General features: G+C 52.1%; 2 protein-coding genes across 8 annotated transcripts in view; one reads left to right on the top strand and one right to left on the bottom strand.

Moving 5' to 3' along the window:
- Positions 1–1688, top strand: ISCA2 (iron-sulfur cluster assembly 2). Of its 3 annotated transcripts, none has more exons than XM_055288811.2 (4): positions 1–164; positions 369–471; positions 594–723; positions 1143–1688. In XM_055288811.2, the coding sequence occupies exons 1-4, from the start codon at positions 94–96 to the stop codon at positions 1199–1201; spliced, it is 363 nt and encodes a 120-aa protein (XP_055144786.1). In that variant the 5' UTR covers positions 1–93; the 3' UTR covers positions 1202–1688. The 3 variants fall into 3 exon arrangements, with proteins under 3 accessions (XP_055144786.1, XP_055144785.1, XP_055144787.1); XM_055288810.2 differs by having other exon boundaries at positions 20–164; positions 594–709; XM_055288812.2 differs by lacking the exon at positions 594–723 and having other exon boundaries at positions 20–164.
- A 4697-nt stretch (positions 1689–6385) lies between these two features.
- LTBP2 (latent transforming growth factor beta binding protein 2) overlaps positions 6386–22573 on the bottom strand; it is a 115867-nt gene continuing 99679 nt past the window's right edge. For 3 of the 5 annotated variants that reach the window (XM_063644073.1, XM_055288805.1, XM_055288806.1), the window contains 18 exons: positions 17853–17972; positions 16698–16820; positions 16333–16458; positions 15834–15959; positions 15427–15549; positions 15203–15328; positions 14610–14732; positions 13815–13946; positions 13353–13478; positions 12706–12849; positions 11633–11824; positions 11428–11511; positions 10574–10702; positions 10110–10247; positions 9859–10026; positions 9290–9571; positions 8081–8230; positions 6386–7671 (listed from right to left, as the gene is read on the bottom strand). In XM_063644073.1, coding sequence (XP_063500143.1) covers positions 7526–7671; positions 8081–8230; positions 9290–9571; positions 9859–10026; positions 10110–10247; positions 10574–10702; positions 11428–11511; positions 11633–11824; positions 12706–12849; positions 13353–13478; positions 13815–13946; positions 14610–14732; positions 15203–15328; positions 15427–15549; positions 15834–15959; positions 16333–16458; positions 16698–16820; positions 17853–17972 — 2558 coding nt within the window. In that variant the 3' untranslated portion in view covers positions 6386–7525. Of the gene's footprint in view, positions 7672–8080; positions 8231–9289; positions 9572–9858; positions 10027–10109; positions 10248–10573; positions 10703–10993; positions 11149–11427; positions 11512–11632; positions 11825–12705; positions 12850–13352; positions 13479–13814; positions 13947–14609; positions 14733–15202; positions 15329–15426; positions 15550–15833; positions 15960–16332; positions 16459–16697; positions 16821–17852; positions 17973–22573 lie in introns of those variants that run through there. The other 2 variants (XM_055288807.1, XM_063644074.1) reach the window with 2 other exon arrangements.

Here is a 22573-nt window from a genome sequence, read left to right as displayed (position 1 = left end):
CATGAAGTCCCGGCCTCCTGTTCGTTCTCTCCGCCTCCCGAGGCCCCGGGTGAGAAACAGAGGAGACGCGAGGGGCGGAGCTTGTGGAGGAAGATGGCTGCCGCCCGGGGGTTGTCCCTAACGGCCGCGACGCAAAGAGCAGTCACTCCCTGGCCGAGGGGCAGGTACCAAGACTAGAAAGGCACTTGGAAAGGGTGTTTGGTTCTGCGCCTCTAGGACAAATGGGAAACTAAGGCCTGTGGGGGAGGCGAGGGTTTGGTGGGAGGCCGTCCAGGTGGGGGTCGCCAGGTTTAGCGTGAGGCGCTCCGGGTCGAGGGTTGCAAGGTGCTCTTTCTGCTCCCGGGCTCACCCTCCTCCCTTGCGCGCAGGCTCCTCGCGGCCTCCCTGGGACTCCAGGCGCGTCGAGAAGCGTCGTCCTCCAGCCTCGAGGCCGGCGAAGGGCAGATCCGCCTCACAGACAGTTGCGTCCAGGTAGGAGGCCGGACGCGGCACTGCGGTACCCAGGCGATTGGCGGGAGCAGCGAGAACTGCTCTTCACTCAGCCCTTTAACTCCCGTTGCCCGCTATTCTTGATCCCCCTTCCTGCATTTCAGAGGCTTCTGGAAATCACCGAAGGGTCAGAATTCCTCAGGCTGCAGGTGGAGGGAGGTGGATGCTCCGGATTCCAATATAAATTTTCACTGGATACAGTTATCAACCCCGACGACAGGCAAGGAGGAAGGGGTGGGTCCCCAAAGGAGGTACGGGAGGGATAAAAGTGTCTCCAGTTTAAGGTGCACTTTTATTCCAAATCTAAAGGGTTTACCTGGGATGGTTAACACCGCCCGTCTCACAGTGAGGATGCAGTAAAGGTTTGTTGTCCTGAATCCAAGTAACTAAGTTATAGGAGAAAAATTGACCTGCCCAGGTCCATTGGGTAGTCGGTAGAAAGTCAGGTCAGACTAGATTCCAGGCTTAAGTCCCTAAACGTTTCCCAGTATTTATTCCATTGAATCATTTTGCCTCAAAGAAAATCAGCACCTGTTAAAGGTAATCGGGAAGCTCCCTCTGTACTTTAGAAAACAGGATGTGCACCTCTGGTCTCAGGGGGTGTCTTTTTTGTGTTTGCGATACTCATTAATGCCTTCCTCCTGTCTTTTCAGGGTATTTGAACAGGGTGGGGCAAGAGTGGTGGTTGACTCTGATAGCTTGGCCTTCGTGAAAGGGGCCCAGGTGGATTTCAGCCAAGAACTGATCCGAAGCTCATTTCAAGTGTTGAACAATCCTCAAGCACAGCAAGGCTGCTCCTGTGGGTCATCCTTCTCTATCAAACTTTGATGCAATGACTGGTGACTGTGAGATTGTCACCAGTTGTACCAATTTGAAGAACCTGGAATTAGTAGAATTCTAGAGGTTTCCTTCTAATCATGTCCCTCTCAATTTTATTTCCCGCAGTCCAGGAGTGTTGTGTTTTGCCACTATTATTTTCAGAACGTGAAGATTTTACTCTTGGCTTAATTTTTCCCTCCAACTCCACTCAGTGCTAAGGCTGAACCTCCAGATGCTGTTACCTCAGATTTAATCACTGGTTGAAACTCCGTATAATCTGTAGAGCCTGCATGGCTCTAAAATTGGAATTAACTTCTCTTGCCTTAAGAGCTGCCTGTACATATGTGGATAGCTATGTATAAAAGCTTCATTTTAAAGAAGTTTCTTACTGTGTTGTGGATCAGGGTCACAGATTGGGTAGCTTGGACACCAGTTATTAGAGGATGAGAAAAGTAAATGAAATGTTCTCTTTTTCATTTCACCCTGCCAGAATGTGCCACTTGACATATCTTTATTGTCTATGCAGCCCATTTGCCACTTCCTATTTGATAGGACAGATACATTTTACTCTCATACTCATGGATCTGCTAGGAGTCATAAAACCAAGAGCCCGTTACCCAGAAAACTTGGACCAAACCCTCACTGATACTGAATTATTCCAAAAATAGCCTCCCTACTCATACAGACATTTTAAGATTCTGTGACAATTTAATGACTGAATCTTTTTAGGATATGTTGCTTCACCTGCCTTCTGTTGTAAAATGGCTCTGGTCTCATGCACAGCAGGAAGTGATCCCTTTATTATTACAGGTAATTGATTCTTAGGAACCTTTTTTTAGATTGGGTTACCAGATGAAATGTAGGATGCCCAGTTAAATTTGAATTTCAGGTAAATAATTTTTTAGTATGCGTATGTCTCAAATATTGCATATACTAAAAATTATTATTTGAAATTCAAATTTAACTAGGCATCCTATATTTTTATTTGCTGACCTTGGCAACTCTAGGGTCACCAAACAGAAAGCTTTTAAAATCAAATTCTAGTGAATTAAAGTACTTGTGTAGGTGTGGCACTTAAATAGGCTCCGGAGCTTGAAATAATCCTGTTACAGTGCTGTGGAGCTGTGTGAACAGACAGTGAAAGAAAATCTACCACCGTCACCACACCGAATGATTTATTAATACTGATGTTGGAGAAACTACAGGTTGATTCTGGAAGAGTTACTGGCTAAATCCATCTTTTGCTTGGGAGCCTAGAAGTTTGTTACAGCAAAGACTTGCATTTCTGCACTGGATTGGAATTAAGGTCATTTAGTAAGAATTTACTATTTAAAAAAATGGGGGCCGGGCGCGGTGGCTCACGCTTGTAATCCCAGCACTTTGGGAGGCCAAGGCGGGCGGATCACGAGGGCAGGAGGTCGAGACCACGGTGAAACCCTGTCTCTACTAAAAATACAAAAAAATTAGCCGGGCGTGGTGGCGGGCGCCTGTAGTCCCAGCTACTCGGAGAGGCTGAGGTAGGAGAATGGCGTGAACCCAGGAGGCGGAGCTTGCAGTGAGCCGAGATCGCGCCACTGCACTCCAGCCTGGGTGACAGAGCAAGACTCCGTCTCAAAAAAAAAAAAAAAAAAAAAAAATGGAACTAGAGTTTAGAAAATATCTGAGACAGAAACTTAGATACATTTCCAACATGGCAAAACCTAGGACTTAGAGAAAACAAACCTATCATGCGGTTAGAGGAGAGAAGGGGACACTCAGAAACCTGAGCATATTTCTTAGAGCTGATGGAAGGAGGCAGAAAGCAGCATACAATGGGAGCATCTGTGTGCACACATGACCAAGACAGTGCCGCTGGTACCTGCGCCTGATAGGGTTTCAGTTCAGACTACCTGTGCTTTCATCCTCAAAAAGATTTTGCTACATTTTAAACATTAGAATCTATTCTTTAAGAATATTTTTGTGGGTTATTTGATTTGGTGGTTTTAAAACTCTTGAGCACAAGCAGAACAGCTTTTGTTGCTAAATCAATCAAATTACAGTGGTGCACTAGACAGAAACAGAGTCCCTTAGAATGCAGAAGCTTGTATGTGAGTATCTACTGTTAATGGGAGAATTGGAATTTTATGTTTAGAAAAAGGCAGATTTGGGGCCGGGCACGGTGGCTCACGCCTGTAATCCCAGCACTCTGGGAGGCCAAGGCAGGCAGATCACCTGAGGTCAGGAGTTTGAGACCAGCCTGGGCAACATGGTGAAACCCCATCTCTACTAAAAATACAAAAATTAACTGCGTGGTGGACACCTGTAATCCCAGCTACTCGGGAGACTGAGGCAGGAGAATCACTTGAACCCGGGAGGCAGAGGTTGCAGTGAGCCAAGATTGCACCACCGGACTCTAGCCTGGGCGGCAGAGTGAGACTCCGTCTCAAAAAAAAAAAAAAAAAAAAAGGCAGATTTGGGAAAATCATGTTACTTCACACTGAGAAAGCTTCATGGGGAAACCAGAAGTGGCAGCAAGAAGTCTCCATTGGTGGAGACTATGTTGTTTTTCAAAGAGAAGGTCTCTTGGTCAATGCCCAGATTTTATTGTGGTACCATACTTCAGTTATGTGATGACAGTGACCAATGGTATGTAAATTATGTGTCCCATGTACTCTTAGTTTCTTTTTTTTTTTGAGGCAGGGTCTCAATCTGTCTCCTAGGCTGGAGTGCAGAGGTGCAGCCTCTACCTCCTAGGCTCAAACAGTCTTCCCACCTCAGCCCCCGCAAGTAGCTAGGACTACAGGTGCACACCACCAAGCCCAGCTACTTTTTGTATTTTTTGTAGAGGTGGGGTTTCACCATGTTGCACAGGAGTCTCGAACTCCTGGGCTCAAGCAATCCTCCTGCCTCAGCCTCCCAAAGTGTTGGTATTACAGGCATGAGCCACCATGGCTGGCCCACCCATAGTTTCTTCGTATGGGAATGTTGACTGATTACAAGGGATAGGAGGAAAGAAGTTGAGAAGTAAAAGATTAGGAAGGACTACTAAAGTAGGTGTTCAGGAAGAGGCTCTTCTTTTTGTAACTTCTGAGAATCCAGCTCTGTTCTTTTGTCGTTTGTTATAAAGCATTAGAGTGCAGGGGTGGCATTTGGCAGGATCAACCTGGTATAGGGAAGTGGGCAGCACTGATCATGATGGTACAGCTCTCCCTTGAAATCTGGACCCAAGCTAATGTTGTGCAGCTGGCTTTGGGCAGGGCCTAACACTGTTCACTGCATGTTTTGTCTGAAAGTAAGGAATCTCTTCTATTTTTCTTCCTATCTAGCATTGATGTTTATGATCGCTCTTTTAAAATCCGTATTTTCCACTCTTCATAAAAATGCCACAGGGCTGCTAACAAATTTGCGTTAACGAATTTTGACATAATTAGCACCTGGCTTTAGTTGTAAATTATAGTCAGATAAATATATAAAGAGAGGGAGCATTTAAGCAATCTTTGGCCAGCAACTGTATTTAAAAATATTTTATTTTTTTTGAATAGGTGATACATATGGTACAAAATTCAAAAAATACAAAAGGAGATACAATGAAAAGTCTCCAAATCCTGCACCTATCCACCCTGTCACCCTCCCCACAAACCACCATTGTTTCTAAGAATTTATCCTGCAGATGTAATCCCATAAATTAATGTGAAATATGCACAAGAATATTCATTACAGTATTATTTATAGCAAAAGACAGGAAACAATGGAAATGTCTGTCAGTGAGAGACTGATTAAATAAATTATGGTTTATCCATTCAATGGAATAGTATACAGCTGTAAAATGAAATGAGCCAACTCTAATTGCAAGTATAAAGCAAAAAAAAAAAAAAAAAACAGCCAAGTGCAGAACAGCATGCATAGTATGCTATTTGTATTTTAAACAAAGGAAATATGTATATATGCATGATCTCAAGGTTGGCAGGAAGGCAGAGATTAGAGTGTTGTGGGGGCAGTGGGAACAGCAGTTACGAAGGTGTAGTGCCAGCAGGATACATTTGGGGGATGGTAAGGTCTCCGATGGTGAGGTATAAGGCGGAGTGGCAAGGATGAGGTGAACAGACAACCGCTTCTCTTTCCCCATTCTTTAGACAAATAGTGTTATGTTACATGCTGTTATACAACGCCCCCCTTTTTCCCTTAATTTGTTTTGGGTATCTTTTTTAAGGAATTTAGAGCCACCTTTTTTAAGGGTTCCATAGCAATTAATTGTTTCTAAAATCTTTAGCTATTACAAATGATGCAGTAATAACTTCTTACATATGTCATTTTATATCTGGTGAAAATATATCTATCTGAAGGTTAAGTTCCTAGAAGTGGAAACTACTGGATCAAAGAGTTAGTGCTTTTATAATTTTGAAGGACATTGCCACATTATCCTCTTCAATATGTACTTCTGTCAGCTATTATGAGAGTGCCTATTTCCCACATGCTTGCCAGCTAGGAGTCTTAACAAGCTTTTTGATCTTTGCCAATCTGACAGTTTTAAAAAGGATCTCAGTATGGTTTTAAGTTGCATTTCTTTTATTATGAGTGAAAGAATATTTTTACATGCGTAAGAGTGACTTATTTTTGTCTGCTGAAAACATCTCAATTAGTATAGGGACCTAGAGCAAATTATTTAAGCTTTCTATGTCTCAGTTTCCTCACCTGTAAATTGAGAATAAACAATAGTAGGATTATTGGATAATTAAATGAAATGTATGTATGGCACTCAGCACAGTGCTTGGCACATGGCAAGCATTCAATAAGTTATGTGATGGCTAACAATCAGAGGAGCAGGTAGGACAGGGCAGATTAAATTAAGAAAGTAGCATTCACTTCCGTGCTCCAGTCACATGGAGCCTTGTTGGTTTACATTGCCATTCATCAGAGAAGTGCGAAGTCAGAGCTTTCCTTGTCTTTTAATAGTAAAGAGTCATTTCCCATTGGAACCCATCATAGGTTATCAGCAGAGCTGGCCAGGGAGTGGGCACAGCCTCATCTCTAATATTTAGACTTAGCCAACATGGTAAAGAAATTTGATCTGATACAAAATAAAAACAAGAAAAGAAGAGACCAGATGTACATTTCTTTATTCCACCATGGTTCTGAACTCCCAGCTAGTTTGGGTTGGAGTGAGTCTCTGCTTGTAAACTCAGAAGAATGCCTGCCATCGTTTTCTGAAGGGAAAGGGCAGGGGCTTCAGAGTAGAGGGGAAAAACAACACTGGAAATCTGGCTTCTTCTGAACAAGACCACACTGGAAAATAAAACTTTTTACTTTTAGCACATCAAACTGGTTTTCACAAAAGGAGAGCCCAGAAGAGGTTTGTTTCCTGTAAGAAACAGTGTTTATGTAATAGAGGTCTTTGTAGAGGGGTACTCTATCCCGTGGCAGCCGTTGCTGCTGGTGCCCACGGGCTATCGCTGGGTGGATTTGGAATGTTTACAGCTACTGAATATTTTCTTTAGACATATAAAGCCTTGGCTCCCCTTTCTCATCAACTCCACATATTTTTCATCATGTCCTCTTGCTGCTTTCCCAGGCTCTTTGTTTTTCTTCATTTGTGTCTCTTACACTCGACAAGCTAATATCAGTCTTGCTTCTCTGAGTGAAGGGATCTTCTGCCACTCCTTGGGGTCAGAGAATGGGCTACAGGATGGAGGTGTGGCAAAATCAGGGCCAGAACAGATTGGCTGAGTGGTGGTGATGGTTCTTAGGAGGGGGCGCTGGAGTCAGTCCCCAAGCTTCCCCAAATCCTTTCTTGCTCCACAGATTCTGAAGGACTTCCCTAGGGCAGATGTAGCCTCTGTCCCAGTTGTGGGATCATCAGGATGATGGTGGATTATGGCTGGAAAGGGGTGTCTGCAGTGTGAGGCCACGGAGCCTTGCATGTTTGCACAGCTTGGGAGGGTGGATGAGGGCCATCCTTTGGTAAGCATCCCATAGCAAGGCCAGGAAAGGTGGTGGACAGGGCCTCATGTGGTGGCTGAAGCATTAAAGCGATTGGTGGTGCTTGAGTCAAGCAAGGGCACGGAGGCAGTGACCGAAGCTTACAGCCAGAGGCTAAGCTGGGAGAGATGAAAGCAGGCAAGGCTGATTGGGAACCTCTGGCCTGATATCGCGGTGTTTTCCCAGCTAGGAAATCATCCTCAAGGCCCCTGCCTGTGACTGGAGGCCATTTCCAGGTAGTTGCCACACTGACCCCTGACTGCTACTCCTTGGCAGTGCAGTGGGGGGGGCCTGCCTCGGCCACATATCCTGGGGAGCAGTGGCAGCGGTAGGAGCCCTCTGTGTTCTCGCAGTAACCGTGGACACAGAGCACAGCAGGCCCATTCAAGTCATCACACTCATTCACATCTAAGAGGAAACAAAGGAGAGAGCTGTAGGGAGCCCAAGTACCTCTGCTGGCTGCCTCCACCCCTCTGGTTACTAAGCCCTGGCCCCTGCCCTGGAGTGAAACCCTAAGTGTGACAGCCAGAGGTTGAAGTCACTTCCCAAAATCAAGCAACTCAAGGACAAAGCAGGGGGCAGCAAGCTCATACCATGCCCAAGACCATGCTCTCTTGTCCTTGTCTTTTGTCTGGGAACCTGCACGGAAGGGGCTTTCTAAAGCACATAATTAGACCTTCCTTTGGTGCTTTCTTCCCTCCCAGCCTGACGCAGCCAGCCCCACTAGGAGGCAGCAGTGGCTCTTCCAGCCTTTCTGAGTTCAGGCGTCTCTGTGGGCAGTGGGCCAGCCTGACTCCTCCATCAATTCTACACTCACCTACACAGGCCATGTGGGCCGCATCCAGCTGGAAGCCCTCAAAACAGTCGCAGGTGTAGCCCTCCCGCACACGCACACAGCGGCCGTTCTCACAGCCGTTCAGGATGCCACACTCCTCCGCCTGAAGCCCTTCGAAGCCTGCTGGGGACTCTGGGAGGAGGAAATCGGAGAGGAGGATGCTGAGGACTGTGTCCAGACTCTCCCTGATGCTGGGACCCTCGCCCTCCTGGACAAAGGGTGCCCCTGTGGAACTTTGGGGGTGGGGGCAGAGAGGATCATAAAATTCTCATGGAAAGATGCTAGAACAAAAGGCAGTACTCTTGAAAAAAAAAGTGTGTGTCATTTTAGATGGGGAGAAGTGCTCTGGGCTTTAAATGAGGGCTCCAGGGAGGCTGAGACTCGCTGCTTCCACAATGCCCGGCTCCTGCTGGGGTTTGGGGGGTGGGGGAGTGTGTTGCTATATAGTTTTTGGGTTTGAGCGTGGGAATGGGGTGAGTTTTGTTTAAATCTTCACATTGTGTTTTTGGGAAGTGAGGAACAATTGGTAGCAGAGGGGCCTCACTCAACACAAAGCAAAACGTTGACCAGATCTACCTAACCCTCTTCACTCTCTAAGCACCCCTCCACCCCATGGAAAAGGCCCCACCCTGCCCAGCGGTATGGTCTTAGTCTGATGTGGTAGCTTTGCCTGTGGTGGGTACCGTGTGCATTGCACAGTGCTAGGCCTGACTTCCTCATTAGACTCCGAGGCCTGAGTGTTTGGATCGCACCATTCACAAACTGAGTCATCACAGTGGGCCTTTAAAGTCCTTAGAAAACCTTAATCCACACTTCAGGTCACAAGTGTGAATGCTGGGTGTCCTTAGAGCAGGTTATTCTGCAGCCTGTAGGTGGCGTGGAGGGAGAAAATGACTGCAGTGAACAGCTTTCTCTCGCTCTCAGTCCCCACAGGAAGCTTGTAGGTTGGGACAGGGGCAGTGTCCTGTACCTTTTTGTGTCCCTGTGATAGTTTATGATGAAGTTGTTAGGGTCGGACCTGGGCGTATGTACTTGTCTCGAGCGAGCCGTGAACGGGGACCTCTGGCTTGGTGTGTCTTTCCCCTTCCCAGTCCTCACCTTGCTGGCAATATGACTGACTAGCAGGTGGAGGAGATGGAAGCGAAACAGCTTTGGTGCCCACCTCTTCCCCATTTTTGCAGCAACACAGACCTGGATAGCTGGCCACGTAGTGGGGCTGGAGTTCTGAGGGCTGCAAAGGAGACTCAAGGATGGGTGTGCGGTCCCCTGGGTGGCCGGCTGTGTTGGGGAAGGCAGGCTCAGGGACGGTGTCCTCGGGGCCCAGGTAGTTGTAGAAGGGGGCCCCATCTGGGCCATAGATGCTGTAGTGCAAGTCATCGGGTCCGGGGCCATACTCATAGCCTGGCCGGAAGTGGACCCCGGCCTCCCGCTCTGCCTCGATGCGAGCCACATTGCACAGCTGAGCATAGACCTCTGTCAGGGAGGATGGAGAGAGGGAGCTGGGTTCCAGCTCCTGCCAGCTAAAGCCTGGTTGGCTTTGTCTCTGGGAGCATGCAAGGACTGGTACCCTCTGGGAGATCCTGGCAGCATTCCTTTCCCCACCTCTCCCCTGCCCTACTTTGTCCCCAAACAGCAGGGATGGAAGACAGGGCCTGATTGCTCTGCTCCTTCTTTCTAGATACCCCCTTCCAAGGTGAGGGCATCCCCCTCCCTGGGGCCTGGCCCAGCCCTGCAGGGTCTCCCCTTTGCTCCCCCCTCACCAGAGCTCCTGGGGGGACACAGAGCACACTGCTGGCTCCAGGCCTCGCCGTCCTGGCAGCAGCATTCCGTGTAGGTGGTGCGGTGACCACGCAGGGGTTCGCTGCATACATCATTGGTGACTTTTTTCCAGCAGACGTCCATGTGGATGTCGTGGTCAGGGAGGTCCTCTGGTGGCACAGGGCACGGAGGCACATGAGCCCCCGCAGCCCAGGTCCCCTTCTCCTGCTGCCCCACGCTCAGGCCCACTCACCCATGCTGCTGGTGCTGTTCATGCAGCGCTGCTGGCTGAAGTCCAGGGTGAGCGGGGGGCTGCAGAAGCAGTGGAAGGAGCCCTCCGTGTTGACGCACTCGCCATTCTCACAGGCCAGGTCCTGGCACTCATCGTGATCTGGGGAGGCAGGAAAGGGTGGGGCATTGATAAGGTGGCCTGTCCACCCACCACCCTCAGGGAAGGGGGTTTTCCTATCACTGATAATGAAGAGTTAGTGCCCTGCCTCCCTCCCCTCAACCCAACCCAGCCCAGCCTGGAAGGCCCCTCCCTGGGGACAATCTCTGACAGCCTAGAGCTCCTTCACTTGGGACCAGCCTGCTGCAGTGGGCGGCCTCCCTAGGAAGGGGGACTCTCAGCAATAATAGGACTGGCTGGCAGGGGCTGGGTGGGCCATTATTCAGCTGTGGGCCAGGGGTGGGGGCAGGCATCATGTGTGTCCTCACCCTCACACTTCTTGTGGGAAGCATCATAGTGGAAGCCAGGATTGCACAGGCAGACATAGCCAGGCATGGTGTTGAGGCACCGGCCGTTCGGGCAGAGACCAGGCCCAAATATCACACACTCATCCGCATCTGTGGAAGGGCAGAGCTGAGGTGAGAGGAAGGTGAGAGGCAGTATGAGGGGTACCTAGAGCAGGGAATCCAAAGCCAGGCTGGGTTTGAATCCCAGCTCTGCCACTTACTAGGTGGCTTTGGGCAAATTGCTTAAGTTCGCCTTGCCTCCGGTTCCTACATGCTCTTAGAGTTGTTATAAGGATGAAAAGGTGTTAATATGTGTGAGGTGCTCAAAAAAGTGCACGGCATGTAGCCAGCACCCAAGAAAAGCAATCTCTGTCTCCATCATTTCCTTGTCAAGACGAGCTTCAGGACTAGGGTGCTGAGGGGCGCAGTACCTGGACCATCCTACTGTGAGTGTGGGTTCCCCAGAGTTTCTGGCCTCATCAGTGCAGCCAGGGAGATGAGCGCAGCCTCTGGCCTTAGAGCAGTGCTCTCCACTCTGTCCCTGTGCCCACATGTGGCTGGGGGTGAGAGTTAGTCAAGGCATCATAGTTTGTTTCTGGAGGTGCAGCCTTGGGAGAGCAGGGAAACTGAGGTGAGGCTCATGTGGACACTCCAAGAGCAGCTTGAGTCAGAACTTCCAGCTAACACTCTGCAGGGAGTCAGCCCTGGGACAGAAAAGGTGGAGGCAACCTGGGAGGCCAGGGCTGGATGCAGAACTTCCCCAGGGACCCTGTGGAGGAGCAGGCTAGGGCCCACTCAGGTGAATGGAGTTTGGGGCGGAGGATGGAGGAGGTTACCTGTGTACATGGTCTGTCCAAACGTCCAGGCTCCTTCCACAGGAATGTAGCCTTTTCCACTAGGGCAGATCTCGCTGAATTCAGCTATGTAGAGAGGCGTTTCAGCTCCGAGTGGGGAGGGCCCTGCCCCCTTCCTCTCTCCCCTTCTTTCAGTGTCACCTTGCAGAGCTGACCCTTCGAGGATCTGGAACCCTTGGGGTCTTACCTGAGTCCTCAGACGGGCAGAGGTCACAGGCATCTCCCCAGCTAGCGCCCTGGGTGCAGCAGCATTCGGCCTGTGTGGTGTTCCAGCCCAGGACACTGGAGCAGGGCGCGTGGCCATTCTGCCCAGAGTAGCAGTCCATGCGGGTGGGGGCCGGGGCATGGTCCCCCGTTGGGGCCTCAGAGATACTCTGACCTGTGCGTGACAGATGCTCATTACTGTCTGTTCGGGACCCTCTGAGGGGGGTCAATAGTCCTTGACTTTATTTCCTAAATTTAACAGTTGTGTAGCACTTTACAGTGGAAAAAATTCTGTTACCTGTATTACCTCGCTGATGCTCTCCACAACCCTAAGAAGTGGCCTAATCATCATCTCAAGAAATTGAGGCTTAGAGAGGCTTGGGGCCTTGCCACCGCTGTGCGATTAAGCTATTAAGCAGTGCAGCAGGGATCTGACCCCAGTTCCTCCTCAGCGAAGCCCCTGCTCTTTGCGGTATACCACCCTGCCTGCCTCCCTGTGATGGGCTGCCCCCAGTCCCTGGCATGCCATATGGGCAGCCCTCTGGTCCATTCTGCTTCACATGTACCCCAGCCCCTTCCACCCTTCCTTGTCTCCCTCACTTTCCCCCAAGGCAGTGAAGACCAGCTGAGTCCTAGTCCAGCCTGGCGTGAGAGGCTGAACCCAGTAGCTCTCGGGTGGAGTGGGAAGTGGGAAAGAGAGAGCCCGGTTTAGTTCAGCTCCAAGTCCTCTCTCATCCAGAAAGTTCCCAGGGATTAGATGGATTCAGGGTCCCTCCAAGGCTCAATCTATGGTCCCTGGGGCCACCCTAAGTCAGCATCAGGGTTTCCTGAGCCTCCTCTAGGATCGTCGCCACCCTGTAGCTCCTGGTTTCGCTGCGCGCGGCCCTCAGCCTCCTCACCCCTTCATGCACCAGGCCCCACCTGCGCCTCCCTGTGCTGCCCCAGGCCCTGGCCCAGTGTCTCCCTCTGCGGCTACAGGCTAGAAGAGGGATGCAGAGGGACACACTCTCTGTAAACCTCTGAGTCACCATGGATAATGCATCTCCCAGGCCTCACCTCCAGCCCCCCGCGGGCGGCAGTGCCCCTCCTGGGCATCGTACTCCTCCAGGTCACTGGCGCAGAGGCACAGGAAGGAGCCCTCCACGTTCTCACAGAGTGCGGCCCCACACACCGCCAGCATAAGCTCACACTCATTCACATCTGACAGGTGTGAGAACAGGCTTGTGGGCAGAAAAGAGTTAGCCCGTGCCCCCTGCCCCTGACTCCAGCCCACTGCCCCCAAAAGAAGCAGGCTAGGCCTTGGGGAAGAAACAAGAGTAAGTATAGATTTGCAGGGAGGAGAAACTGATGGACAGAGGGCATGGGAAAGAAGAGAGAAGGAGAGGAGTGGCAGCAAACGGTCACAGAAGTGCACAAAGAGGAAGAGTTACCCCTCAGTGCACATTCTCCAAACCTCCTGCCTCCTGAGGCTCTGAGGCTTGAGGACACCTGCTGCCCTGCTGGCAGAGCGCGGCTGTGCTTCCCCTTACCCGCCCGGCCCATGTGCCCCTGGGCGAGGAGTTGAAGTCTCCCTCTTCTTTGAAGTCTCCCTTGCCCACGCTCTGGGGACCCGTGATGGAGCCACGTGACCAGGACCAGTTGAGGAGGACCCTAGGGCCTTCCCTTCCCTGGCCCAGACCTTGGGTAGCCCACAGGCTCCTCACCCACACAGTCCCAGCCTGAGGGAGAGATCTCAAAGCCCTGGTCACAGAGGCAGCGGAAGGAGCCATCAGTGTTGTCACAGAAGCCGTGGCTGCCACACATGGTGTCGTTGGTGCACTCGTCTATGTCTGTGGGACAGTGGGAACCAGGGTAGAGGGTGTGTGTGTGTGTGTGTGCACGTGTGCACTCTCTCACACACATGCACACTCTCTCATTCTCTGCTAGAATACTTATTTGGCTTATTAGCACCAAGACCTGTGAAAAGCAGCCTCTCAACCCAGGATAAGAAAACCCTAACATTCACAGTCCTGTGGCATCTTTCGTAAGCTCTGCTGGATGGAAAATATACAAGCTACAATCAGCTGCAAAAAATCGTGTCCTCAGGAGAAAATCATGTCTCGTTCAATATGTGAAAAATAGGTTTTCTCAGCCCTCTCTCCTCTCTCTCCTCCCTCCCTACTCACCAATGCAGTCTCCGTTCGGGGCCATGTGGAAGCCAGGCTGGCAGCCCAGAACACAGTGGTAGGAGCCAGGGCTGTTTTCACACTTCCAGGTGCCACACACCGGGTCTCCGTAGTCCTCACACTCGTCGATATCTGTCCCCAGAGCCATGCCATGAGAGAGGACAGAGGTAGCCAGGTCACCGCTCTGATCCCACAGGGTCATGCCCCACAACCTCTGGGGTTCTTGATCTGTTCCAAAGTACTGTGCTCATCCCAACCCCAGCACATCGAGGTCAGGACGATTTCCCCTGACGCTGCAGAGCTGAGCCTCTGGGAAGAGAACCGTATGCTATTTAGGAAGCAGTGAGCTCCTAGCCTTCTGTGACACTCCTTTTTCTCCGCCGCCCCCATCTGTCTCCCATCCCTACCAGCAGAGCACTGTACTTCTCTTTACACGAAGCCTTCAGCATAGTGTATTACAGAGAGTTGTCTTCATATCTGTCTCCCTTGCTCAATTTCAAGATCGCCCATAACTGTCTATTTGTCCTAGCAAAAGACATTGAGCATAGCAGGTGTTTAATGTCTATTGAATCAATTTGGCCTTTAAAACTAGATTGTGTGCTCTGCCAGCATGAAGATGATGACTGTCTTCATTTTGTCATCCTTGGACAGCCCCTGAGCCCTGAGTCTCAATACATACACTATTTGTTGGACACTTCATCTGTGGAAAGTGCTCTGCTCCACGGGAGCTGAGGACCAGGCAGGGTAGAGATGGGCAGACGTGGGCAGAGCCCTGTCCCCCCCCAGAGCCCTTACCCACACACTCTCCACTCTCTGGGGAGGGCTGGAAGCCAGTCTCACACAGACAGTTGAAGGAGCCCTCGGTGTTGACACAGTGCCCTCCCAGACACGGGTCTGTGGTGGCACACTCGTCCACATCTAGAGTAGAGATGGCTGTCAGCAGACCCAGCCATGGGTCCCTTCCCTGTTAGGGTCCTGTGTAGCTTCCTCTGGGCCCTGAGTAGCCCATGGGAGAGTCAGGGAGTGGCTTATGTAGGAAAGGGCTGGAAGCCAGAGGCCAGGCTGCGGGAGGTGGGCACCGGGGTGGGGGTGAGGGGTGAGGCGGGGTCCCTGGAACTGGAGCTCTGTAAAGGGGAGAAGTGACACTCGGAGTTTGGAGTGGGTGCATGCCTGCTGTCAACGTCGTGAAGAGGCCCTGATGAGGGACTGAGTCCCTCCCTCCCTGAGCACCGGGCTCCCTCACTTCACTCCTCGCTCCCATCTTCTTCTCCTTGGGCAGGGCCGTGAGCACTTGCTCTCAGTACTGGTATTAAAAGGGACACCATTCTAGTCTTAGCCTCTAGCGCCCATGCTCCTGGCCAGTAGAGGTAGCTGTGCTGGCTTCTCACCCTGGCAGCTGGTGCCCCCCTCTGTGCTGACGAAGCCAGGTGCGCACAGACAGAAGAAAGACCCGTGGCTGTTGAGGCACTCGCCGTGGGGTGCGCAGTGCTCCTCCCCCATGCACTCATTCACATCTGCAGGGAAAAGATGGGGAGTGGGTGTCTGCTGGGGATGTGCCTGCCTCCCCACACACATGCCTCCCACCCCCAGTAGGGCGACCTGGGTCACTCACCCTCACACACAGTGCCATTGGCCAGCTGGAAGCCCTGGGGACAGAGGCACTGGTAGGAGCCCACTGTGTTCTTGCACTCGCCTCCCAGGCAGCTGCTCTGGGGGTCTTCACATTCATCCACATCTGCAGGGCCACACAGGGGAGGAAGACAGCCGATGGCAGCACCTCCCAAGGACAGGAGCCAAGGGGGAAGTGTCCAGAGGACCTGTCACCTGCCTGCAGAGCTGGACCCACGGGGGATCATCCCCTCATGAGGCAGCACAGCTGAGAGAAGCTCGTGAGCGATTGTTGGGGAGCAGGATGATGGCAGCTCCTCCAGCCTCAGCAGCCCTCCAGCTGCTGGGCTTCACCATGGCCCTAACAGAGGGGCATCCCATTTGTGTCTTCTCCCACATGGAGGCTCATACCTTCACAGGAGTCACCCAGGGGGCTGGGCCGGTAGCCCCCATCGCAGTCCTTGCAGGAGAAGGAGCCAGCCGTGTTGGTGCAGACTCCCGAGGGGCAGACTCCCGGGAAGGCACACTCATCTAGGTCTGCAGACAGACAGCGCTCGCCCGGGGACCTAGGAGGGCTCCCACTCCCCGGGCAATGCAGGAACCTCACCGTGGCCTCCCTCTCTGAGCCCCTGGGGGGTTTCCTAAAACCCCCTCCCTAGAACGCTCCCGGGGCAGCCCTGCCCTCAGCTTCCCTCTTGTCTCTGTGACTGGCTTTTCCTCCCGTCCTGACTCTGAACTTGGGGATTATGACAATAGAAGCTCTTGTTGGGGCCAGGTCCATTTATGGGGTCTTCTAGCCTAGCCTGGAGCCCCTCGGCATCAGCTCCAAACTGGGGACAAATGGAGTGTTCTTTGGGAGGTAAGACGGCCTATATTCTGTCCCCTTCCACCACTGCCTCCCCAGGGCTACCTTCACAGGCAGTGCCGTCTTCATTCACCCAGTACCCGCTCTCACAGGCAGAGCAGGCAAAGGAGCCCTCCGTGTTGAGGCAGAGGCCTGTGGGGCATGAGGACCGGCTGGCACACTCATCCACATCTGAAATAGGGCATTGCATTCTGTGTGGGACTCTGCAGGACAGACAGGTCAGGACAGCCAGAGACTGGCAGGTAGGCAGGGGTGGGGGAAGGACAGGTCGGGGCAGGGATGTGTTGGGTCAGTGTGAATAGGGATGCAAGGCCAGGGGTGGATTCAGGGGGCCAAGGGTGGTGTGCAGAGGGGAGGGAGCCACAAGCTGGACTGGCCTGTGGAGAAGGGGTGCTTCAGCATCTCTGTACCTTGGCAGCCCTTCTCATCTGAGGTGACCTCATAGCCCTGCTCACAAGAGCATCTGAAGGAGCCTTCTAGGTTGGTGCACTTTCCATGGGCACAGACCCCGGGGGTCAGACACTCATTCACGTCTGTGGGAGAGAAGTCCAAGATGGTGGGCTGGCCTCCTCCCCATCCTGCAGCCCCCGCTGGCAGGCTCCGAGCATCTCAGTTATGAGGCCAGGGAACCAGCCTTCAGAGGGGCCGCAGGCCACCCTGGGGAGGCCATGAGGCCATGCTCCCTCCTCCCACCTAGGCAGGGCAGGGCGTCCCATCCCCCGGGCTCACTTCAGCCCTATCTAGTAACTCAGAGCACTCTGCATGTATCCACGCAGGGGGCCAGGTCCCCCAGCCCTGGGGCTGGTTTGGCTCATCTGAGGATACTTGGAATGAGGCGTCCAAGACCCTTGACTCCCCTCATTGTGTGTGCCAGGAACCCTACATGTCCTCCTACCTGCCAACCAAACAACCCACGATCCCAACCCAACAAGCAGCTTCCGCGGGTGGGCGGGCAGTGTGGAGAGAGGCCAGTCATGCCAAGGTGGCTGAGTGGCAGCCTTGAGGGCCTGGGAAACGTCTGCCCTCTCCAGAGCCTCAAAGCGTCTATTCAACACTCAGTCCCTCCCGGCATTCTGAACCCCGAGCCCTTCTTCCTGAGGGGGCTGCAGGAAAAGAGCACACGCCTCCTACTGCAGACCTGCTGCCCTTCTGAGGGATGAGTGCCCCGCTGTGCGGTGGGTGTGCTGTTTAGACGCTGCTTTTGAGATGCAGAAGAGCAGGAGACCCCTCTTCCCTGGGAACCACAGAAGGGCCTGGCCCCATCCTAAGACCCTTAGGCTCCTCGCTCCACCACAGGATCCAGCTACAGAAGCTGCTGGGACTTTGGGCAGTCACTCCAGAATGAATATGGCCAAAGAGGAGTAAAGGGCCCCACCCTAGCTGATTCAGAGGGCAGAGCCCTGGCGACTCATGCCCAGCGTCATCTGGGATCCCAGCTAGATCATGGAAGACAACAGCCTCCAAGCCACCTCCCTCTGCCCACCTCTTTCCCTTTACGTGTGTGGGTTCAACCAGAGGTCCCAAGGCCGAATGGCCTGCTCAGTGCCTTGGCCAGCAGCCCTCACCTACACAGCTCCCACTCTGGCCCCGGTAGCCCTCCTCACAGGCCAGACAAGTGTAGGAGCCGGGGGAATTGACGCATCTCCCATCAGGGCAGGTACCGGGGTGACGGCATTCGTTGATATCTGCAAAACAGCAGCCCCTCCCTTGGTCATCCCTGGGAACATAGCACATGGGTAGGTCTGTGACACAGAAAATCCTTGTCCCAGCCTTTGGTTGGGGAGAGGGATGGACAGAGGGAAACTAGGAAAGAACGGGAGCTGCCCTGTGTTCCCAACTCCACCTCTCACCCACTGTCTGGGACAAAAGAGGGAGATGGAAGAACTTAAACATTAGAAAGGGAGACTCCCTGGGTGGGCGCAGTAGGCTGTGTTTACCACCAGCTGTGGGAGGGTCAGAGGCTCCACTCTGTGAGCTGGGCTGTTTGGGATGGGCTTTCATCTCTCCCCTGGCGAATTCCTAATCCTTTATAAGCAGTGACCATTACTGGGATGTGCTTGGCACAGCAGCTAACTGGATTGCCAGAGGCTCCAGGATAGATCATCAGAGGGGCAGTGAAGGCAACTTGGGCTTCCTTGCACCAGGAAATGAGGACCATGGAGGAACCCCCAATCTTGGATATGGCCAAGACCAGCTCTGAGGCTGAGTGCAGACTGTAGGGTGGAGCTGGCAAAGCTTCTCTGCTGGAGAGCTGTCAGACGTTTCTTCCAGCCAAGAATCACATAGGGATCCTGGCACCCACTCTGGTGAGATCCAGGAAAGTCAGCCAGAAAGGGTAAGCCTGGACACCAACTGGACACCCAGGGGACGAGGGGATCCAGGAAGGGAGAGTGGCAACAGGAAGAGGAGGGAGCTAGTTCTCCCCGGAGCCGAGGAGAGGGCTTTTCCCCCATGTAACCTGGCATATCATGGGCTTCATCATCAAGGAACCCAGGGGACCTGGACTGAGTGAGGGAGGTCCTGTCACAGGGACTGAACTCTGAGTCAGCACTGCAGGAGGACATTATGCCCCTCTGGCCTGGTATCAAGGCTCTGGCCCACTCTTCACAACAGGTCCATTGGCCAAGGAAAGAGAGGGGTTCTTCTTCCTAAATGGGTAACTGTCATTCTCCTAGAGGAAGTCCACCAGCTTATGCAGATTTAGAGGCCCTACTGCCCGAGAGGAAGACCTACTCAGCACCTGTGGAGGAAGTGTGGGAGGCAGGCCTAGGGTCCGAACACAGGCTTTCTAAGAGGGACTAAAGCCAGCAGCTGTCACTGCTGCTGGACATGGAGAGGAGAGGACATGGACCCTAAAGTGGAGGGTGAAAGTGAGTCCTCTCTGAGGTTGTTTGGATTCCAGAAGTCAGGACACGTAGAAGCCCTCTGTCCCAGAGGACTGGGACCCTCTCAAGCCTAAAGCTTCTGCCTGAGGGTCCAGAAGACGGGGACATCGCCACCGGGCAGATGGTTTTTCAGGTGGGTCTCTGCAAGGAGAGTCCCACAACTCCCATATAATCTTGGGGACCCTGAGATAAGGCTCATCTCTGGCAAGGGGGTAGCCACAAGTAGAGTTGTGGTGACATCAGCCTTAACTATTCTAAGGGCTTCTGTAAAGACAGAGATGGATAAAATGAAGGATCTAAGATGACTAACTTTGGCCACCCAAGAGACAGAGGCCAGTGCCATGACCTGTTGTCCTTGGCTGAGGTACTTGAAGGAGGATGGGCAAAGCCACTGGAATGAGCAGCAATCCTTGTTTCAGGGATGCCAGATGATCTCTTCCAGGATGAAGAGAACGAGATTGAGGCAAAGCTCCTCCTAAATCCATGCCAGGAAAAATGAAGTCTTTGGACCTTTCCTGCAGGGATCAGGCAATGTGAGAAGGAGATAAGGTTTGCCAGGAGCAAAGGGCCCTGCAGTCTGTCCTGCCCCAAACATGCTGGGCACATCTCTTGGAGGTGGTGTGTGTAGTGTCTTAATGCTGGGCATTTAGGACGCATGTGGCATTCCAGCCCTCCACTTTCTGCACCATGGTAATCTGGTGCCTCCTAGTCTCTTGTGGTTGGGTGGGGCCATGAGACTAGTGAGGGCCAATGAACTGTGGGTGGGTATGATATGGATAATTTATGGACCAAACCATTTAATTTGTGCAACCCTCCACAGTGCTCTTTTATTCTTCCACAGAGACTGGCTATTCCTTTAGCCTACATCTCCCATGAGGAAACATGGGGCAGAGCCCCCAGCTGACCCTTGATGGACAGACATGTGGCACTGATGAGACACAAACTTGGCTGCTGCTGGGCATGGTGGCTCGCACCTGTAATCCCAGCACTTTGGGAGGCCAAGATGGGCAGATCATCTGAGGTCAGGAGTTCAAGACCAGCCTGGCCAAAATGGTGAAACCCCATCTCTACTAAAAATACAAAAATTAGCCGGGTGTGGTGGTGGGCACCTGTAGTCCCAGGTACTCAGGAGGCTGAGGCAGGAGAATCGCTTGAACCCAGTGGTGGAGGAGGTTGCAGTGCGCCAAGATCACGCCACTGCACTCCAGCCTGGGTGACAGAGCAAGACTGTCTCAAAACAAAGAAAGAAAGAAACAAACAAACAAACAAACAAACAAACAAACTTGGCTGCTATGTCAATAAGATGGGGGTTGTTTGTTAATGCAGCATAACCTTGTCTTTCTTGGCATGCCACGGCTGGCTTCCTTCCTCAGACCAGAGCCCCAGCCAGTGATTATCACACGTGAATGGGAGGGGGAGGGCAGATGATGAAAGCAGCCCCTCAGTCTCCACCCCAGCCAGGGAAGGGCTCTCCTAGGTGGAAGTGAATATAACTGAACCATTAGCCAAGCCAATTCAAAGGAGCCAGAGGAAGATTCTGAATGAAGCAGATTCTATCACCAGCCACCCTGAGGCTGTCCCACCAGCATCTTGGTGCCTGGACTGGAACCAGTCACTGGATGCAGAAATATTCCAGTTTTTCTGCCTCGCCTAGGGTGTGAATGTTAATCTGAGATTACGGTGTGTTTTGGAGGGTTTTAATATTCTGTCTTTGAAGCCAGGAGCCATCTGTCTTCTTCCTGTGCTCCCAGCCCATGGCCAACACAGCTGGTGCTCAACGAATGTTTGCTGAACAAAGAGTGGGAGAGTATGCCTCAAACTTCACCCTTCATCTTTTTGGTATAAGGCTGCTGAAGAGACCCCAAAGGGCCCATGGCAACAATCACTCCAGAGACCAGCTTGCCAAGCTGCTGTCGGTTTGCTGGGAGAATCCTGTAGCTTCTCTAACCACAGATCAGCCTTTGGATGAGGAAATGTAAAGGCATTCACCTCTGCTGCTTGTGAGAGCATGGGGTGGGGGTGGGGAAGGCACTCAGGCAGCAGCCAGAAGCTCAGGTGACCTTGGTTATGGCCAGGTGACACCAAAGGCCCTGGCAGTCTGCAGGGAAGTCTATCCCCTGTCCGTGGGAACCTGGAGTCCCAGTACGACGGAAATGCCGTTGAGACTGCTGGACGGGCCTCTGTCCAGACCACTCAGCCTTTCACCAGAGACTTTCAGTTTCAGTGGAGAGAGTGGTTTCTGAGTTGGAGAAAGAAGAAAGAGGGAGAGGAAATTGACTGGGATCCCAGGGTGATGGGCCGGGCTTGTGGTTACCGATGGAAACCTGGAGAAGTGTGCGGGCTACATCATTCTTTCTTTCAACAGACTCGGAGTGTCTGCCCTGGGCCAGGAACTCTGCCTGACCTCCCAGATGAGGTGTGTGTCTAGAGCCTTTCTTGGGAAGGTAAGGAGAGGGCGGGGTATGGGGGAGCCTGGACATGAAAAAGAACTACCCTCTGACAGTAACGCTTCTTTCTACTTATTCAGGGTCTGTATGTGCCAGACAGTGCCTAGCACTTTGTATACATTAGCTTATCCGGTGCTCACAAACATCTCTGAGATGGGCATTACAGTTCCATTTCCAGACATCGTGTCAAAAGCCAAACCCAAGCCTGTCTGCACCAGAGCCTGTGCCCTTAACACAGACTGGTTAATATAAATCTGATGTTTTCTGTTTTTTTTTTTGTTTTTTTTTTTGAGACAGTCTCACTCTATTGCCCAGACTGGAGTGCAGTGGCGCGATCTTGGCTCACTGCAACCTCCACGTCCTGGGTTCAAGTGATTCTCCTGCCTCAGCCTCACAAGTAGGTAGGATTACAGGCATGTGCTATCACGCCCGGCTAATTTTTGTATTTTTAGTAGAGATGGGGTTTCACCATGTTGGCCAGGCTAGTCTTGAACTGCTGATCTCCAGTGACCCACCTGCCTCGGCCTCCCAAAGTGCTGGGATTACAGGTGTGAGCCACCGTGCCCAGCCTAAACCTGATGTTTTTAATGTTCTGGTATTTTCTTGGTTCATTTCCTGTCATTTTACTTTCTTTTTGATAAAGTCTAATATCAAATTCACAGCATCATTGTGATGCTTAAATGAGGTAATCTATTGAGGACCTAACCCAGACATCTGGGACACAGGAGGCACCTGTCAGTGGTGAGTGCCATCATTCTCCATTCTCCTGAAGATGCCAGGCTGTCTTATCTCCATCGTGCCAAGGAGGACAAGGCAGGTGGGTTCCGGCTTTGGTCATGGGTAGGCCTGAGTTTTAAAGGGGGAAGACCAAGAGGGAGGCATTGGGAGGTGACACACTGGGGCTGAAGGCAGAGCTATCTGTCCTGCACCTGCTGCAACCTCTCCCCTTTGCTT

Source organism: Symphalangus syndactylus, chromosome 8 (assembly GCF_028878055.3).
Source record: "Symphalangus syndactylus isolate Jambi chromosome 8, NHGRI_mSymSyn1-v2.1_pri, whole genome shotgun sequence".
Classification (NCBI taxonomy): domain Eukaryota; kingdom Metazoa; phylum Chordata; class Mammalia; order Primates; family Hylobatidae; genus Symphalangus; species Symphalangus syndactylus.
The sequence above is the reverse complement of the archived record's forward strand: the minus strand, read 5'-3'. Positions and strand labels throughout refer to the sequence as shown.